At 50.2% G+C, this 19,796-nt stretch overlaps 2 protein-coding genes and 1 non-coding gene across 3 annotated transcripts in view; all 3 read left to right on the top strand.

The window, feature by feature from the left end:
* Positions 1-19,796, top strand: part of LOC142824071 (uncharacterized) — a 144,051-nt gene that overhangs the window by 4,438 nt on the left and 119,817 nt on the right.
* LOC149521374 (uncharacterized) lies at positions 751-8,423 on the top strand. The gene is made up of 3 exons (XM_089773780.1): positions 751-2,239; positions 5,367-5,480; positions 5,787-8,423. The coding sequence occupies exons 1-3, from the start codon at positions 1,966-1,968 to the stop codon at positions 6,953-6,955; spliced, it is 1,557 nt and encodes a 518-aa protein (XP_089629906.1). The 5' UTR covers positions 751-1,965; the 3' UTR covers positions 6,956-8,423.
* On the top strand, positions 13,577-13,650 carry TRNAT-CGU (transfer RNA threonine (anticodon CGU)). The gene has a single exon. It is a non-coding gene; the product is annotated as a tRNA-Thr (tRNA).

The raw sequence follows: 19,796 nt of genomic DNA, 5'->3' as shown, positions 1-19,796 counted from the left end.
GGGCAGTTCCAGCTGCTGGAAGAGATTTCCCCTGAACTGGAAGAACAAGTCAGAGGTTTCTCCCAGAAAACGATTGCTCTGTCGGAGACTCTGAGGGAGTTCAAAGGTACCTGGAAGGGATGGATGAGGGGAAAGCGGTTCAAGTATCTGAGACTATTGAATCTGGCCTCTGAAGCCAACCTTCCCCTGCCTCAATTCCCACGTGGAGAATGATGGCCCCGTCAGTCTGCTCTCCTTAGAGACACTGAGCGAACAGACCCAACTGCTTGCAGATAGAACCAGGGGTTTGCAAACACTGAACCTCCCATTCAGAGATCAAAATGGCTAAAGTTACTGTGATGGCCACGTGTTCCGCCACCACAGCTCCAGGTTATGATAAGGGGCAGTAAGTGAATGGGAAACCAAGTGGAAGGGGATGAGGAGGGAAGAGGAAATCTCATTTTCAGCTTGTCTCTCCTGGGACAGGTGTGAGGCTGCAGGGATGTTGGCTCCATTGCTGGAAGGTGCCCGAGTGAGAGAGAAAATGAAAGTTTCAGACTCTTTTCATACTAAATACCTGAGTGTGTCTCTTATAGAATTGAAATGCAGAGTTCAGAGTGGGACATTGTTATGAACAGGAGAGCCTGGAATCTCACCTCTCTTATCCCTTCCCCCACTAGACACTCTGCCCTCTGCACTGGAGAGAGCAAGAGGAAAATCTCTTGGAGCTTTCAGACAAGGTGAGTTTGCTGGTGGAAATTCTTTAAGTGATGTGAGAATTCCTGTGAAAACTTCTTCATGGGATTGTCATTGGAGTTACCAACCAAACCCAGTGACCACGGTGCACACAGCCCTAAATCACCCAGTGATCAATGAGGAGCCCGAGATTTGCTGCATGGGGACCTGTGGACATTTGGAGAAACACTGGTCGATAGGTTTGTGATGCTAAAGGGGTGAAGTTAAAGCACAAAACGTACGGCACCTTCAGGCTCAGATTTCACTGCTCAGTCAGTTTCAATATAAGGTTGGTTTCAAACAATAAATAGGCTGAAAGGCTCCTTCACCCAAACTCCCTCCTAGACCCCTCTATCTGTCCTGTATCCCAAACCGTTACCCCATGCATCCTCCTCCTCCCAGTGCCCATCCCGGATCCTCCATTTCCTGCATTTATGTCACGGAAGAGTACAGCTCTCAGCCACTTTCCGTTTGGCCACCCCATGAAAATGAATTACCCACCCTGTTGAGTGGATATGGCTCAGTGAGAGCCAATAATTGAAAGCTGAAGCCAGACTATTTTAGACAAGAAAAGAGGCACAAATGTTTGATAGGGAAGCGGTTTAGCTGCTGAAACAAATGAACAAAGAACTGATGGATTCTCCCATCTCTTGATGTCTTCAAATCACTGGGGGGACTTTTTAGAAAATACACTGTGGGGAAACAGAGCTTTGTGCCTGGGTAACTGGACTAAGTGTAATGGCTTGTGCCACTGAGGGGGTCAGACTGCATGACTGAGGATATCTTCTGATCCCATGAATCTTAAGATCTCATCCTGCAAACACTCAGCGCAAGTGTTTAATAATAAGCACACGTATTTAATAATAACACCACCATTCAGATGCTTACCTTCACTGATTCTCTGTTTTGGAAAGGGATTATAACATTTCTGTGAGATGAGAGCAATGTTTATGCTGCAAATCTGTGAATGAAGACTAAGGCTTTCAAATACAACAGCCTACATTTGGCCTATGTCCATGTTCAGGCAGATGAATATGTGGCTTGTTATCAGAAACACTGGGTGCTGAGAACTATATCCCATTGTTGCAGATGCAGTAATCTTGTAACTCAAGCCAGGTGCAGAGAGAAATGAATATGGATTTGGGATCTAAATCCCGTGCGCTGTTAATGGAATATCTAGACTAAAACTTTTGTCCATAGTGGTAGAATCTAACACGTGTGTCACATCACCAGGGACAGAGTGTGGGGAGAATGGGGGTGTGGAAAGGATTAAAGCCCCTTCTGAAATGTCTCCAATTTGCCTTCTCCCCCTGCGAGGCTGCAGAACAGCCTCTAGCGGATGCAGTCTCTAGCGCAGCTCCCGGTCTTCAGAGCCAGGGACAGGAAATGGCTGTGGCGGAGCTGGTTAGCTTCCAAGAGGTGGCTGTGTATTTCTCTGAGGAGGAAAGGGCTTTGCTGGACCCGGGCCAGAGTGCCCTCTACAGGGATGTGATGCAGGAGAATTATGAGGCTGTGAACTGGCTGAGTAAGGATTCCTGTCCCCTCGGGTATCGGAAGCTGGGTGGGCTCTGGAGTAGCTGGGTTGGGTTTGGTTCAATATCATTCATTGTCTTTGCCCCCAATATCATGAGTATCTGCCCCAATAATCCTGGCTCTTCTGTGAAATACTGTCCCCTCCATAGGGAAAGCCAGGGAAAGCAGGTTGAGGGGCGTAACAGTGGAGCTGCTCTTCCCACAGCTAAGGTCTCGGTGCGCTTCCCCCCTATCTTGCCCATCTTATGCCTTGGCTGTAGGTGTGAGTAGAAGGGCTCAGGCAGGAACAGCAGGTACTAGAGGTCTGGGTCTGGCTCTTGGTCTGTCTGATCTTTGTGCCTGCAGGTTCCCCTTGTGGCAGTGGGCTGAGCCAGTGGAAGGTGGGTGCAGTTCCCTAAGTCCTTTCTGCCTGTAGCTAGTCTCTGTGACATGCTGTTCTTGCCAGTGACAGGGGCTGGATGCTGGGGCTGAGGGAGGGTGGATGAGGCAGTTCACGCTCTGTGAGTATTTTGTCCGAGGTAGCTCTGTAGTAGAGAAACGTGAGCAGAGCTCTCCTTGCATTTTAGGCACAGGTTGGGTTTCCTTTCAAGAGTTCAGCTTTATTCTCTCTGGGGTTCACTTGCTTCTGTGTGCAGTGGAGATAAATCACATCATCTGTGTTGTGTTTTTAGAGTGAAATATTTTCGAGTAGGGACTTTTTCTTCCTGTGTGAATGTCTGGCTTCATGCTCAGGAAACCTGTGTTGAGTTCTCTGGCTGTCACAGTCTTCCTGTGTGACCTTAATCAAGTCCCTTAAACTCTCTGTCTGTTTCTAGGCTGGCAAGATTTTGCACAAAAGTGGCTGCTTTTGTGCAAAAACTTGCCAGCTGTCTACACTGGCCGTTTGAATTTGCGCAAGAATACTGACGATCTAATGTATGATTGTCAGCTTTCTTGCGCAAATACACTGATGCTCTCGCTCGGGAAAAAGCCCTCTTGCACAAATGCTTTTGTGCAAGAGGGCCAGTGTAGATAGGTAAAAATTGTTTTGCGCAAAAAAGCTCCGATGGCGAAAATGGCCACCAGAGCTTTCTTGCGCCAAACCGTGTCTATATTGACACGGATGCTTTTGCGCAAAAGCATCTGTGCCGATCTAGACGCTCTTTTCCACAAATGCTTTTAACGGAAAAACTTTTCTGTTGAAAGCATTTGTGGAAAATCATTCCAATCTAGACGCAGCCTCTGTGTGCAGTCACCTCTCTCTTTAATAGCTATTATAGTGTGTCCCTATTTCTCAGGGCTGGGAAAGATACCTACATTAAAGAGTGATAATGCTTAGCTTCATATGTGCACCCCAATAGCACAGTTGGGTCCTGATTTACACCAGAGTTCCACAGTTCTGCTGTGATCGATAATTTTTCTTCCCACAGCGACTGCAATGCCATTAGAATTTCTGCTAATGCCACAGAGCATTGTTATGGCTGTTCAGTGTGGCTCTTTCTGGAGCTCTGATGCCAGCAGCACTGTCAGAGCCTGCGGCTTATCCATGCAGCACAGTTCAGGGTTGCCGCTAAGAAAGATTCAGGCTCCATTTGGAGGCTAAGGCACTGGGCCAAGTTTATTGTGAAAAGGAGCAGGATGCTAGTGTCCCAGCTCCTTAGGCACAGTATAGTGAGACTTGTCCCAACCCAATAACAGTACCAATAAGTCAGCAGTGAGAATGCTGCCCCTCAGCCAGCATCAACATGCCCCTGTTGTGACTTCTCATACATTGACACAACAAGATGTATGTTCCATGTGTTCTACCCCCTTAGTCTCCTGCCTGTTTATTTTGAACAAAACATCCGTATCCATTATCCCCTCATCCCGCTCTTGTGCACAAGGGTCAGTGTCTTTCTGAGCCATCTCTTAGGACTGTTTTTCCAGTTACTGTGGAGATGTGTGTTGATTGGCCTCTTCCTGCTCAAGAATGCACTTTCCTGGTTAGTTGGTCCCCAGTGTTCCACCATTCTGCCAAAGCCCAGCCTGTTCTAGTTCAAAAAGAATGGACATACACAGCTGCAATAAACCTTTTGCGAAGTGTGCTGGGTGCCACGTCAATGGGAATGTTCTGATGTGATGACTATGATTATCTTATTTAACAGCAGTAGCACAATGATCTCCATGGTCATGTCCCAGGTGGATCTTCTGAACAGAAAATGAAGTTCCAAGAAGGGGTGGGCCAAAGCTGAGGGAAACACACTCACAAGGTGTAAAGGTGATAGATTCAGTGCAACCCTGGAGGGGCACCAAATCAAAGGCCAGGCTGGCCACAAGAGTCAGACTGGGAAACCACACAAAGGCTGCTGCTGGCAGAGTAGAATGGAGGTTGCAGAGGGGGAGCTGAGCAACAGTCACAAGCACCAGGGAAGCAGCACGGCCCAGCTCCGCCCTGGCTTGCCCCAACAGAAGCCCAGCGCCACCCTGGGCAGCCATGGGAATGGCAACTGTTGTGGGCAGCTGGCAGGGCCCATCCAGACACAGGCAGTTGGGATCAGGAGTGGCACATAGGCAGGGCGTGAAGCAAGCAGCCAAGGATTCACTTAGATGCTCAGGCAACTTCCTCTGCCTCCTCCTGGCCCAAGTAGAACATCTGAGCCAAAGATCAAGGCAAGCCCAGCCCACCAGCCAGGGGTTTTGTGGACAGAGACTTGGGGAGCTAGACATCTGCTGGGTCCTTCATCTCCAAGTTCTAGTGACCTGCCATGTGGCAGCTGCTGTCTGAGCCCTACCTGGGGACCTTGGTGTCACACCTTCATGCCCTCACTAGAGCTCCCCTTCTGAGCAGTGTGTTCCTGTCCAACTGTGGGATTCCGGGCGGATAGACCAGGCTGTGAGGGGGTCTGAGTTGGACCCTAGAGAGTGCAGCAGAGCGCTTAGCTGCCCTGGGGAATGAGCTCGGCCATTCCCAAGGTGGGGGAGTGATGCATCTTTACTGCAGGTGAGTGTGTCCTGGGATCTTGTACCAGCCAGAGCCCAGTCTCTGCAAGGTGGGGAAAGAAGCCTCTCTGGGTCGGTGACTCGGATCCTGGCTCTGAAAGCAGGAATGGCAAAGACCTTAATGAACAAGATCAGCACTTGGTTTTTTGCTCTTCAAACAGCATTTCCAGTCTCCGAAACTGATGTGATCTCCTGGGTGGAGCAAGAGGAGGAGCTACGGGTCCCAGATCCTCCGAGCTGTGAGGAAGGGGAGATCATCAGCAACACCCAGACAGGTGAGCAATCAGTTAAACTGACTCAGAAACCAATTTCTGTCTCCTTATAGCAGATGTAACTTGTGTGTTTTCATGAAGTCTGACTGACTGCTCAGCTTGTCTTCAACTCCACTAAGAGTGTGGTGGGCGAGGAAAGGCTGGGTTCTCTTCTCTGTGGACGGGTTGTGAAGGAGGACAACAAACTCAGCTCATGATAATTTGACCATTATTTGAGCGTGTGTCCCCTTTTCTATTCCTCTTTTAGAGTTTCCTTGCAGTTCATCGTGGAGAATAACTCCTGTCTGGATCATTCCTCTATTCCAACAGGTGACGGGACACTGACTGAGAACCATGAAAAGTGTCTTCAGCAGGAAGGACTGGAGCAAGTGTCTCCATGTGGACTATTATTGAGACGATCTGATGGACATGTTTTCCAGATACGTGAGCAAGGAGAGAGCTGTGAGAGTCAGCATAGCCCAGAAAAGCAGCAGGGAAACCATCTAGGAGAGGGACAGGGTAACTCCAGGAGCACAGGGGAGAAAAGAAACACAGAAACCGTCCAACAGGAAATCCCCCATCAACAGTCACCCTGCACGTGTAGTGACTGTGAAACTCTTCCTGAACATCAAAGGGTCCATACGGGAGAGAAGCCCTTCAAGTGCTCTGACTCTGGGAAAAGCTTCAGTGAGCACTCACACTTTACAAACAATCAGAAAATACATACAAGAGACACACCCCATAACTGCTCTGACTGTGGGAAAAACTTCAGTACAAACTCACACTTGGTTATCCATAGGATGGCTCACACAGGAGAGAAACCCTTCACTTGCTCTGACTGCGGGAAAAACTTCAGTAGTAGCTCAAGCCTTGTTGCCCATAGGAGGAGCCACACAGGGGAGAAACCTTTCAATTGCTCTGACTGCGAGAAAAGCTTCAGTAAGAGTTCAACCCTTGTTAGACATAGGAGGACCCACACGGGGGAAAAACCCTTCTACTGCTCTGACTGTGGGAAAAGCTTCAGTAGTAATGGAGAACTTATTACCCATTGGAGGATCCACACAGGAGAGAAACCTTTCAATTGCTCTGACTGCGGGAAAAGCTTCAGTCAGAAGTCAAACCTTGTTACCCATAGGAAGAGCCACACAGTAGAGAAACCTTTCCATTGCTCTGACTGTGGACAAAGCTTCAGTAACAGCACAAGCCTTCTTAGTCATAGAATGACCCACACAGGAGAGAAACCCTTCTACTGCTCTCACTGTGGGAAAAGCTTCAAAAGAAACTCAGACCTTGTTATCCATCACAGGATCCACACAGGAGAGAAACCTTACGGTTGCTCTGACTGCGGGAAAAGCTTCAGTCACAGCTCAAGCCTTTTATACCATAAGAGAACCCACACAGCAAAGAAACTTTTCAATTGCTCTGACTGCGGGAAAAGCTTCAGTCAGTGCTCCTGCGTTACTAGCCATCAGAATACATACAAGAGAATCACCTTATAAAAGCTCTGATTGCAGAAAAGGCTTCAAACACAGGTCAGACTTTGTTAAAGATTAGACTGTTCACAGAGGGGAGAAAACCATTCAGTTATTCTGACTGTGGGGAAAGCTTCAGTCAGAGCTCAAATCTCCTTAGCCTTTGGAGGACCCACAGAGGAGAGAAACGTATACCCTGAGTTCCCTTTAAGCTGCCTGGCTAGGTGGCTGTGGTCCCAGAAGACCCCTTGGGGAGGGCCTCCTGGGGTACTGACCTGGCCACTGCCACTCACCTTTCTGCTCTCTAGGGCTTCTCACCACCCGGTCCTGCTGGGGCAGCTCCTTAGTCTCTCCTGGCCAAGGCCCCGAGCTGAGATTCCCGCCCCCAGCCCCGCCTCTGAGCAGCGGTACTGACACTGAACCTCTTCAGGTCTGAGGAGAGAGCAGTTTAGGGCCCAGCTTCCTAGGATAGCACTCCCCAAATGGGATCAAACCCCAAAGAATGGGGTAAGCCCCATTTAGCAATGAAAGGGGGATGTGCACACCGATTGCTCCCATAGGTAGTAATTGTTTACACTAGGCTTGATAGTAAGTAAAAGTGGTTTTATTAAGTACAAGCTGTAGGAGTTAAGTGGTGATAAGTGAGAACAGGCAGAGCAAAGCAGATTACAAACTCAAAGGTAACAAAAAATGCTTTGTTAATGCTCCACTGAAACTTCAGTACAAACTTTTACAAACTCCCCCTAAAACCTCTTTTCCAGCTGCCCCTACAAACCAGGGCTCTCCCCCACCCTGGGGTCTTTGGCTCCTTCCTTCAGACGCAGCCCAGCCAAAAGACCCAAGTACTCCAGATGGATGTTATTTCCAAATAACTGCTTGCTGTGTAGACATGCACTGTAATTCCGAAATAAGGCTGCTGTGTAGATGCACCCCAAGGGTCACTGACCAGTGGCCTGGGCTCCCCATACACAGGAATCCCAGTGTGGTTTCTGTGGTCCTAAGTCCGGCTTCTGAGGACTGCAGGAAAAAGACCTGGTGTGGACAGGGAAATCCCAATGAACCTCCCGGCAGAGCGTGACTGGTCCCATCTCAGAGCCCTGGTTCCGTCTCTGGGTATAGTTCCTGCTGGGGTTTTCTGGACCACTCCAGATCATTTGTTCATGTGAACTTGTGTTTTTGTTTTAGTACAATGACATATAGAACTTTTTAACTAACACAGCCATGTAATGAGGCAAGAAATAAAGCAGGTTTAGCCACTGCAGAAGAAAACGAGTAAGTTTATTTATTTCCTAGATTCTGAGGCTTAAAAGATTTTCTTATGTTTCACTCTTACAAATGTGAACGTGTTGAGTAACCTACCCTGTGTTGTGGGTTTTCTCTCTCTGTCATGGCCATCAGGTCATGCACTTTGATCTCTGGTTAGTTAGATGTGCAGACAGCACAACACAAATGAGAACTTACCAGAATAAAAGGGGCGAGGAGTCCTGTGGCACCTTATAGGCTAACTGAAGTGTTGAAGATGCATCTGACGAAGTGGGTCTTTGCCCACGAAAGCTTATGCTCCAACACTTCAGTTAGTCTAAGGTGCCACAGGACTCCTCGCCGCTTTTGCAGATTCAGACTAACACGGCTACCCCTCTGATAACTTACCAGAATGTTCATTGTATTTTAACCATATGCCTTTGCCATAAGCTCTGTGTGCAGCTTAAGCAATGACAATGGTCAGTATCTCTCAGCAGTGGGGCTGGAGCAAAGGAAGAAGGGGGGGGCATGTCAGCTGCCCTGATACTGTGACATCCCCCCTTCCTCCTAGAGATGCCCCTGTCTGTAGGTTTCTAATCTCCTAACCAAAGCCCTCCAAGCCAGGTACAGCTGAGCTGGGCCAGCTCCAGCCTGGCCACCGGGCTGCTATCTCAGTGCAGACATACCCAGAGCGATTCCTTTTGAGTTGGTGTCTCAGGGAGTCTCTCCACTTTCCAGTCCCCCATGTGTGAGAGTTGGGCCGGCCCGAGCCATTCTTGCACCCTGGACAGCGGGTACATGCTGCATGCACGCCTCTGCCCCAGGGCGGCAACCTATGGGGGCACCTGATGCGGCATCCCTTACCACTTCAGTCAGGTGCCTCCATAGGTTGGCGCCCATGCGTTAATCCGGCCCTGGCTGGGGGTGCAAAGTGCCAGGCTGAGTGGGATGGGGAGGGGGACAAGAGTTTGTCTTTGTTTCTCCTTTACAAATAAAGCAGATGGTTAGTTTCTCCCGCTCCTGAGCTATGTCTACACTTGTGGCTTCTTGCGCAAGAACATCTTGCGCAAGGGTTCTTGTGAAAAGTCTTGCGCAAGAAAACGGCCACGCTGCCATGTGCACGCTGTGCTTTTGTGCAAGAGCGCCCATGGCAGTGTAGGCGCTCTCGTGCGCAAGAAAGCTCTGATGGCCATTTTAGCCATAAGGCTTTCTTGCACAAGAAATCCCTGCCGAGCATCCACACTGCCCTTTTGCGTAAGAGCTCCTGGGCAAGAGGGCTTACACCTGTTAAAAAAGAGCATTGCGCAAGAAGCCCTCTCTTACCACGCCGTACTGTAAATTTCCTTGCACAAGAGCAGGCGGGCAGTGTAGACACTTTGCGGATTCTTGCCCAAGAACGGCTGTACTTGCGCAAGAAGCCGTGAGTGTAGACATAGCCCTGGTGTCCTTTGTACTGCAGGAACTGGCTCCCACCATCCCATGGCTGCTGCCGGAGACCCCCAGCTGGGAACCCCTCTCCTGGAGGCTGGGGCTTGGGCCGTTCTATGCAGGAAACCCAGGGCCAGATTAAGGCATGGGCTAGCCAGGCAGCTGCCCAGGGTACCTGATATAAGGGGCGCTGTGTGCCCCTTACAGCTGATAACTGCCATCAGGCACCACGTGCCCGTACCGTGAGCTGCAGCAGCTCTCACCAGCCACCCTGCAATGGTTGCCCGAGGCAGGGGCCACTTTAACCCCCACAGCGCTGACCAGCAGCACCCTTCCCCCAGTGGCTGCGGGGCCTTGCACGGCCAAGCTCGGCCTGCTCCTGGTGGCACCAGGCTGAGCACCAGCAGCGGTGGCTGGGCAAGGCATATATCTCATGCCACCGCCAGCTCTGTGCACCCTCCCCACGTTCCGGGGCGGGGCTGGGCCATTCATGCGCCCTTCCCCTACCCAGGGTGCCAGAATGGCTCAGTCTGGCCCTGAGGAAACCCCCTCCGAGGGGGAAGCAGGGATATTGCTGTGGTGTCCCTGAGAACAGTCAACCCACTCATCTGTTGACCCAGCGGGCAGCAGCCTGTGGCTCATTTCCCCTTCCTCACCTGGCTGGGGACATGGTTGGGAGTGAGGGTGTCCTGTTTCTCAGGGAGCTCTGACCAGTGGGCTGGGACTGGGCTTGGCAGAAATCTTTCCCAGAGACACACAAGCTGGAGAGATGTTTGTGGGGAAGCATTTTGTAAATGTCGATGGATGTAAACGGTTCCTGCAAGTGGGGGGTTTGAAGCTTTCATTGAAAAATTTCCTCTGTCCTGTTGTTTCTGCTCTGTGGTGTTATCCCATTTGTCTCCATGCAAAAGATCTGTGTCAAACCCAGGCGGAAAGAGCCCCCCTCTTTCTCCATTCAATTCCTTCTCTGCTCCCTCAGGCCCACTCCTGTCTCTCTGACAGCCCCAGCTACTTTGCTTTCTGCCCTGGTGTGTACCCTTTCCTGGTGCTATAATACCATGGGAAGGGATCCTTTGCCAGCTTCTTAACTAGTAGCTCATTTAGGGCATGTTTACATAGCAGGGCAAAAGTCAAACTAAGATACACAAATTCACCTACTTACTTGTGTAGCTGAAGTCAAAATAGCTTAACTTGGCTTTTGGCACTATCCACAGCAGGTAGTGGAAGGAAGAGAACTCTCCCTCTGACTTCCCTTACTCTTCATGAAATGGGGGTTACTGGCGTCAGAGTAGGAAGTTTGCCAATTTGTACTTAATTTGAAATAACAGCTTGCTGGTCAGACAGGCACTTTATTTCCAAATAACACTCCAATGTAGACATGCTCTTATTGTCCCATTACAGAGCTGATACAGAAGGACAGGAAGCTACAGAGTGCTGAAGGGGAGCAATCAGATACTGAGGGGTGTTCCCCCCCCCTTTTTTCTTGGTTGGGGGAATTTGCTTCTGCTCTCCTATGAGGCTGGAAATGTCAGTTAGTGTAGGGTAAACTGAGGCAGCCCTAAATGTGCTAGTAGGCCTCTAAACAGCATAACTCCATTCTAGGATTAAGGCCTGGGAACACCACAGTCAGGATAAGAACTGCAGACAGTAAAAGACCCTGGGCACCATAGCAACCACGTTCTAAAACACTCAACAGGGTCTCAGTTGGTAACATAACACATTTTGCTTAAGATAACTTTCATAAAATTTGCTTAAACTGTCTTGCTTCACTCCTAGATAATAAGCCTGAGAACCAAGTGCTGCACCAACTCAAGGCCATACCCGCCTGCTATAGCAACATCATCATCTATGCAGACTAAAATGTTATTACTGTTTTGCTGACATGTTTTGGCATTTGAACAATAACCACCTGTATATTAATTAATGAGCTGTTACTTTGCAATGGGCGGAGATATTATGTAATCTTTAGTAGTTCTATTGGCTTATGTGCTCATTTCGTCTTGCTGCTAGACCTATCAAATCATTTTTCCTCCGTCCACCTGCTGACTATATAACCTATTGTATAGTGTTAATTAACCAGTGTAACCCCTGCGTGTCACTCCATCAGCTGATGTATAATAAATCCTCTGCTTGTTTTCACCTGCATCCAGAGTGTCCTGGCTTATTTCCAACAGTTAGTGTCCTCCCTCCTAGGTTCTACTAGAGAAATCAGACTTTTCCTACCTGAGAGCTGGAGAAAGCTAAGACTGAATTGCTATGTAACTGAAGGGAGGGCATTGTCTAGCATGGGGCTTGAACCTACAACTCTGAAATTAAGAGTCACATACTCTACCAACTGAGCTAGCCATTCTGTGTACAGGGTCCCTCCTGCACTACTCTGTCACAGGATAGAGGATCAGCGTGTTCTCAAATGCTTGATTCAAGGCTCTGTCCTGTCCCCAATGGGGTGCTCTGGTCTGTGTGGGGAGGCCTAGGCACACTGGCCTCTTTTACCACAAGAATGACCCCATTTCAGTCTCTCAAGTAACAGGAGAAGAGTCCGTAGCAGCAAGGGAAGGTCCCCTGAGTGAAACCAGGCAGAAACGCCATGTCTCACGTTCTGCAGCAACCCTTTCTGCCCTGGCAGGCACTGCCCCTTCTCACACTGGCCTGGGCCTGGCATCCCTCCCCTCCCAGCACCACAGAAAGCCCCTTGGCGTGAGCCTGGGAAAGCTAGAGGCTCCAGACCTGTTGCCTCCAAGAGGCTTGTGCCTTGGCCTCCTCTGCCCATGGCAGCCGGCTCTCCTGGCTGCCCCGTGTGCGCTGCTGGTCAAAGGAGGCAGCAAGGCAGGAGTGGGAAGAAGAAGCAAGTCCCACTGAGGCCGACAGCTCAGGCTTAAGCCTCCAGCCCCAGCACAAAACCTTCAGCCCGGCCTCTGTTGCTCCCTCCTCAGAGGGGAGGAAGAAGCCCTGTTGCCTCAGGCCGGGGGAGGCAACAGGAGGCCTCCTCTCAGCCTTACGCTTTGCTTCCATGCTGGCTAGGGTTGCCAGGGGTCCAGTTCTGAACCGGACTGTCCAGAATTTGAGCTTTCTGTTCGGGAAACAAACTGAGAAAGTGTAAATGAGGAAATAGAAATGTCGGGTATTTTCTAAATAAGCTGGAATGTAGATTGTGAGGTAGTGTCAAGTGAGTCCAGGATTTCTGTGGAACCATCTGGCAACTCTAATGCCGGCAATCGCAGGGGCCAGGGAGCTCCCAGGCTGGCTGCAGCTTCAGCCACTTCCTGCTTCATGGCCCAGACCCAGGCAGTCCAGGTGGGTCTCTGTGGGGCCCCAAGACATGTTTGCTGTTGTCCAGGCACAGGGGGCCCAGATTCTGCAACACTCACAGGCCCCACAGGAGGGGGCTGGATTGATGCTTCAGCCCACAGCCCGGAAACAAGCCCCCAAACTTCCCCTGTGTTCTGAGAGCCCCATTTGCTGTGTGAATTCTGTGGGGCAGGTTATGTCAGGCCTGGGCACAAGCAGGGTTCAGAACCAACCCACAAGTAAGTACCCGCTCAAGAGGATTGAGCAGTGTCCTTTGCCAGCAATGTAAATCCAGCCATATAAGTGTCCCACTCATGTGCCCAAACTTTCTCCGAACCCCACTCACAGTTGCTGCCCTTGCTCTGGGCAGATAAGATCTCAGGGGTGGTTTTCAGTCCCGGAGACTTCAACCCAAACCTTGAGACACAGGGGTTTCTAATCGAGAGGATCAATGTTTGCTTCACTTTTCCCTCCCTCCAGCAACACTAAATCTCAAGGTAAACTCTATAGTCCCAGCGGCTGGGGGAGATGTGCATGTTAGAGCCTCTGCCCACTGAGCTGTAGCCTTCTGTGCCCAGGGCGCCAGACACTGCCAGGGCTGGAGGGAAATGGGGAATGGCTGCTCTTTGGGAGTCAAAGGTGTTGTCTGGGACCATAGAATAGAACAGTTTCACCAAACTTTCCAAGGAGGGCACCATGGCTTAGCTGGCTAAAGCACCTGTCTCGTAAACAGGAAATCCTGGGTTCAACTCCCAGTGGTGCCTTGCTGTGGCCTTTGCTCACATTTTCTTATGTCTTCCTGGGACACAGAAGAGGCCTCCCCTGTTCACCCAGGGAACTGCCAGTTCAGGAAAAGGCTGATTGGGGAGGAGCATTGGGAAGAAGGAAACCACAAGCCTGGAATGGGTACAGAGGCTGCTGTGACTGGCAAGGCAGGGCTCTTGCTGCAATTGCTGGGACAGAAAAGCCAGGAACACATGCCTTTGTGATGCCCTGGAGTGGGTGGGGGTCAGCGCCCAGAGATCCTGCAAGTGCAAAGCTGCTACAGCCATGGAGGGTGACTCTTCTCCCCTCCCAAGGGATGGGCAATGGCAACATGTGGAGCAGCTGGGAGAAAAGATCCATGGCTAAGCTGGTCAAGGCACCTGCCAAGTATGGGGGAGGTAGCCCCCAGTGGTATCTGGCCAATGTGTCTGCTTTTCCTACCATCCCTCAATATGTAACTGGAGTTGGCTTCCTTCAGTTGAGCTTGGCCATGTCCCCACAGCGGGAAGCCAAAGGGAACAAAGAGCAGGAGTACTGGAAGCTGGTGGGAGTGCCCTCTGGGTTTGATTTAGTGAGTCTTAGTTTGACTGGCTGAATCAAGTTCCAGAAGATTGATCACAGCAATTCCTCTCCAGCTGGACGTGGTTCTTGTTCTTCTGTACAGAACAGCCAATGGGCGTTCAGATCTCAGCCTTGCTCAACTGACAGGAATAGAAACCAGACACACAGCAGGTTTGAGCTGGTTTCAGTTGAGGGACCCATCTGCCTGGTTTATGTGCATTGGTACAAGAACACACGAGGCGTTTGCTGACATTTTAAGAATCCCTGTTCAATTGAAAACCAAGACGTGACACACCTGGAGGTGCAAATGCTTCACTTAGGATAATCAACTTTTTAAGGAGGCACATGACATTGAACCAAGTACTGGCCACCCAGCATTCACTGTGATGAGGCCATAATATGGGAAGTGCAAATTTCACTGATCCCATCCTCTGTGTGGAATCCCAGCTCTCCCAGAGTTCACTGCAGGTTATGGGTTCCCAAATTGGGGGTCGTGCCCCCCAGAGGGGGCGTGAAGAAATTCCAGGGGGGGCATGAGGTGACCCAGCCCTCCCCCCATCAAGTTTTTTTTTTTTGCTCAAAAAGTTTGCTGCTATTTTGGAGGGGGGCATGAGGGTTTTTCAAAAATCAAAAAGGGGGGGGGCGTGATGCCAAAAAGTTTGGGAACCTCTGCAAGGGGACAGCCCAGGAGGGACTAAAAACCACTGCTCTAGAGGAGGTTTGAACTCCCAACCTCTGCATATCTCCTATGAATACGGTCATGTAAGTACTGTGCGCTGACCCATTGTGCCACTGGAACAAATATTTAAAAAATTTCTTCAAAGTCCTTAGATTGAAAAAGTCAAGACGCACAAAGTGGAATTGAAGTTTCTGCCTGTGCCCTTGTTCTTTCTTTTCACAGGCAGAGCCAGGGGGCTCTGCGCATCCATAGACCCCTCCCTCTTCCTCCCTGCTCTCTGAAAACCCCACCCTAGAGGGGCACAAAGCTGCTGGGGCTGGTGGAGGCCAGAGCACGAGAGATGCGTTGCAAGTGGGTTCGTGCTCCCTTTGCACATGAGAGATAGCAGGATTCACTCCCATCTTCTCCCACCTGCTCGCTGGTGCTGAGGGGCCAGCCCCTTTCCTGCTGCCCCAACTCTTATTCCCACAATGCACTTTGTGCAGGGACCATTGGTCTTTGTCCCAAGGTGTGTGGCTGGGAGCCAGGACCCTTCCCAAAATATACAAATCCTCCCTCCCTCCTCTGTTCTGCTCACATTGTCTGGCTGCCTCCCGCATGGGCTGAGCTCAGGGGTCAGATGGGCAACCTGCCCTGCAGCTGTGATGGCATCAGGCACCTGAGCACAAGTCTGCTCAGTCAGCTCCATTGGGCCTGAGACCAGGAAAACTGCTGTTGGTGAACCTCAGGACAAGGAAGCAGAAAAGCCTGAGGACCTCCTAGCAACCACCCCAGCCCCTGCCGGTCCCACTGAGATTTGAACTCAGGATTCAGAGTCCTGAGTGCTGCCCCTTACACCATGAGACCTAGATGGGGGGGATGCTGTAGATACCTGGGACACTCAGGTCTCAGACTGGCCTCTGCTCTCCTAGCTTCCCTCCGGCTGCTTCATTTCTCAGGATTCTTTGGCTACGTCTACACGGCACAGTTATTTTGGAATAAGCTCCTCTGGAATAGTTATTTCAAAATAGCACATCTACACTGCAGGGAAACCTCAAAATGAGTCCAAGGAGGCTTCCTTAATGTAGACAAGTTTTCTCCGTTATAGAGCCCCAAGAAGAATAACTTAGAATGGCCCTGGGAAGGGGCTATTTTGAAATAGCAGAAGTGGAGCATCTACACAGGCCTCATTTTGAAATAGCTATTTTTCTTCGTACAATGAGGTTAACAGAAGTTGGAATTAGCCATCTGTTATTTCAGAGTTATTTCAAAAGAAGGGAATTGCTGTGTAGACTCTGGCATTGTTATTTTGGAATAACGGCCATTGTTCCAAAAGAACTTTTCCGTGTGGACAGAACCTCTGTCCTGCCCCAACTCTGCTGCTTTCAGGACAAACTCCTTGTTAGGACCAGTCACACCCTGGGGTCAGTGAGGGTCTGTCCCACCTGAGATGTGTTGTCTACAAAGCCTCTTGTTGCCTGGCCAGTTCTCAATACTGGCTGCAGACACGTGTTTCGCATGAGGGTGTAGCTCAGTGTTAGAGTGTTTCACTGTAGTCCTTGATTCAAACCCAAGTGCCCCCTATAAGAGTGTCTATTTAATGGAGACATTCACCTTTCCTGGACTTCCATTGTACGTTAAATGAATATAAACCCTTAAGCTACACCTACATTGCAGGTTTCTTGAGAAAAACTGTTCTTGCACAAAAATGTGCTCATCATCTACACTGCACGAGTGTTCTTGCACAAGTAAATTTACAGTACAGCATTGGAAAACAGGGCTTCTTCCAAACGAGTTATTCCTCTCCCCATGAGCAATAAGCTCTTCCACAAGAGGGCAGTGTAGACAGACAACATGAATTTATTGTGCAAGAACCGCATAAGAACAGCAGTACTGTGTCAGACCAAAGGTCCATCTAGCCCAGTATCCTGTCTGCTGACAGTGGCCAGCACTAGGTGCCCCAGAGAGGGTGGAGTGAAGACAATGATCAAGCAATTTGTCTCCTGCCATCCTTCTCCAGCCTCTGACAGAGGCCAGAGACTCCATTTCTATCCCCTGGCTAATAGCCTTTTATGGTCCTAACCTCCATGAAATTATCTAGCTTCTCTTTAAACTCTATTATAGTCCTAGCCTTCACAGCCTCCTCTGGCAAGGAGTTCCACAGGTTGACTACACGCTGTGTGAAGAAGAATTTTCTTTTATTAGTTTTAAACCTGCAAAGGTCTCAGCCTTCTGCATCCCTGTCCATAGCAGGCTGCTAACAGGTGGCCAGCATAGGGCTTGAACCCATGACCTCGAAATTATTAGCACCACATTCTAGTCAACTGAGCTAGCTAACCTATAAATAGCCAGCTCACAAATGGCCCTTTCAGAAAGGTGTCTCCGGCACCTGCAGGGATGTCTCTGCAGCTGCCAATGGCTCTTCTCTGATGCGGCCACAAGTGACTAACTGTGATGTGGGCTTGCTAGTCCAGCTGATTTGAGGTTTGGTCAAGTTGGCTGGCAGTTAACATGGGGCACTGAGAATCTCCTGCTGCCAGCACCTTGCTTCCCAGCAGCCCCTTTCAGCCACTGGGTCAGCTGTACATTTCCACTTAAGCTAATTCTGCTCCATCTGCAACTTGTCTCCAGTCAGTTCCCCTGCCATGGCCTGACCCAGTAGGTTTTCACCCCAGCTTTGTGGGAGGCAATGTAGAATGAGGCCACTGGAGGTGCTTAGCCCCACGGCCTGGGGTGTCTGTCGCAAGGGGCAAGAAAACACACACTTATCACTGGGGAACAGGGTTATGTGTTCAAGCCCCATGCTGGGTAATGCCTTTTTTAATACACACTCTCCATCTACAGGCAATTCACTCTCAGCTTTCACCAGGGTTTTAGAAAGAAAAAGTCTACTCCTGGGGTCCAGCTTTAGTAGAACCAGAGTAGTAGAAGCTTCTGTAGCTTCACCTCCTTCCACAGCAGCTCCAGCTTTGAGCTACAAATCTCAAGGGGCTGGTGAGGAAATGAGGAGCTGGCAGCTCGGGTTAGTGTCTTCCATGAGAACAAGAGGTGGAGTGTTCACAAGGTGCATTCCCCTCCCCTGCAGAGCAGGGTGTTAGAAAGAGCCAGGAACAGAACAGTCAGCCAAGTTTCACCCCCATTAAGCTATGTGTCTGTGGTGTAGTGGTTATCATGTTTGTCTAACATGTAAAAGGTCCCTGGTTCAAAACCAAGTAAAAACACAGCATCCTCTTCTACTGTTGCTTCCCCTGGGTTCCCAGATAAGTGCAGCTGCTGCTGACCTACTGGGATGAGCCCAACTCCCTATGTGATAGAGGGGGTGACATCAGCTGAGAATTCCTCTTGGTGCCAGCCTGGGAAGGGAGATGAATCAGACCAGGCAGCTGCTTGTAACTTGGCCTCCCCTACCCTCGGAGGCTGGTGTATTGGGCTGGCTCTGCCTGCTGCCTCCCTTGTGTGACTTGCCCAGTGTCCACAGGCCAAATAACAGAAAAGCCTCTTTCAGAAAAAGCTGCACAAATTGGGTTTTGAAATTTGCGTAGCTTTTTCCAGAAGAACAGTACAGTGTAGACATAGTCTGAGTGTTGCTCAGCACTGGTAGAGACAGGGAGGGACAAAACAGTCTAATGGCACCTGCAGCCTTTCAGAACAACCCCCAGCCCCAACCCCGAGGACCAGCCCTTCCCTCCACCCTCACTGGGGTCTGCTGGGAATTGCCTGGATGCCAGCCCACCCCAGTGTCAGCCTAAGGATTGCCTGGTCTGTAAAAGCTGCATCCTGGAAATGAGGAAGCAGCTAAAGTGACTCTGCTGGGACTTGAACCCACAACTTTTAAACATCTAGCTGGGCTCACATCAATCATTACAGCTTAGAAGTCCAACATGCTTTCTATTGCACCACAGAGCCTGACAGGCTACTGAGTTGGATATCTCCACTCTCTGCTTTGCAGCATGGCAATTGCTGGTGTGGTCTGTCTCTTTTGGGAGAGAAGGTAAGAAGAGGGAGAGGGCCCCTGAAATTAAAGGATAAGAACTGAGTTGTAGCTGGAGAACGTGGGTATCAATCCCACTGCCTCTTGTATGCTAAGCAAGCACTCTACCACTTGAGCTAATTCCCCTGGCCTTGAAAAACCCTACTGCCTCACCCACCTTGTTCCAGAGCCCACAACATCCCTGCAGCTGCCCAAAGCTCCTTTCTGAAAGGGCCACTTGTGAGACTGACACCCGTGGGCTGGCTAGCTCGGATGTTTAGGGGACATGGTGCTCATGTCACACAGACGCATCTTAAGAGCAAGCCCCTTATTTCAAGCTATAACGGGCTCGCTATTCTGACATCCCTGCATGGCAGGAGGAGGGAGGGGTTTTGGAATAGCGATTTATTTGGAACTAAATGCTGTGTAGCCAGCGCCAAATTACAAAATAAGCTATTTCAAAATAGGCGCATTGATTATTTTGAAGTATGGGACGCACCCCTAGTGAGTTAGAGCTGAACTCTGCCCCCAGCTCCCTGCTCCACCCACCCACGTACTGACTCCCTCCCTGCCATGGGGCTGTTTGCACTGGCCTCTTCTCTCTGTAGCCAGGCTTCAGCCAGGACTGAGACTCAGGCAGGAGAATGTGACCCGGCTCCCTGCACCTGGGCCCTGCATTTCTCATCCCTTCAGAGACACTTGCTAGTGGAGGAATAAATCACAGTCACATGAGTGTAGATTATGGAACTTTGTAGTTGCTGTTGCCTTGGAAACTCCCCACAGGCCTTCCCCTGGGGTCCCGGGCAGCCGCTCACGTTGCAGAGCTTACTTTGAGGTGAGGGTGCTGTGTAGACGTGCCCGTCCTGTTGAGGGCCAGCCTGCTGGGGGGAGGCTCTGGCCACTTCATTTCCTTGTCTCTCTCAGGCTGTGTCTACACTGCAGGGCTACGTCTACAC

The sequence above is a fragment of the Pelodiscus sinensis genome, chromosome 28 (genome assembly GCF_052426305.1).
Source record: "Pelodiscus sinensis isolate ZL-2025 chromosome 28, ASM5242630v1, whole genome shotgun sequence".
Classification (NCBI taxonomy): domain Eukaryota; kingdom Metazoa; phylum Chordata; order Testudines; family Trionychidae; genus Pelodiscus; species Pelodiscus sinensis.
The sequence above is the reverse complement of the archived record's forward strand: the minus strand, read 5'-3'. Positions and strand labels throughout refer to the sequence as shown.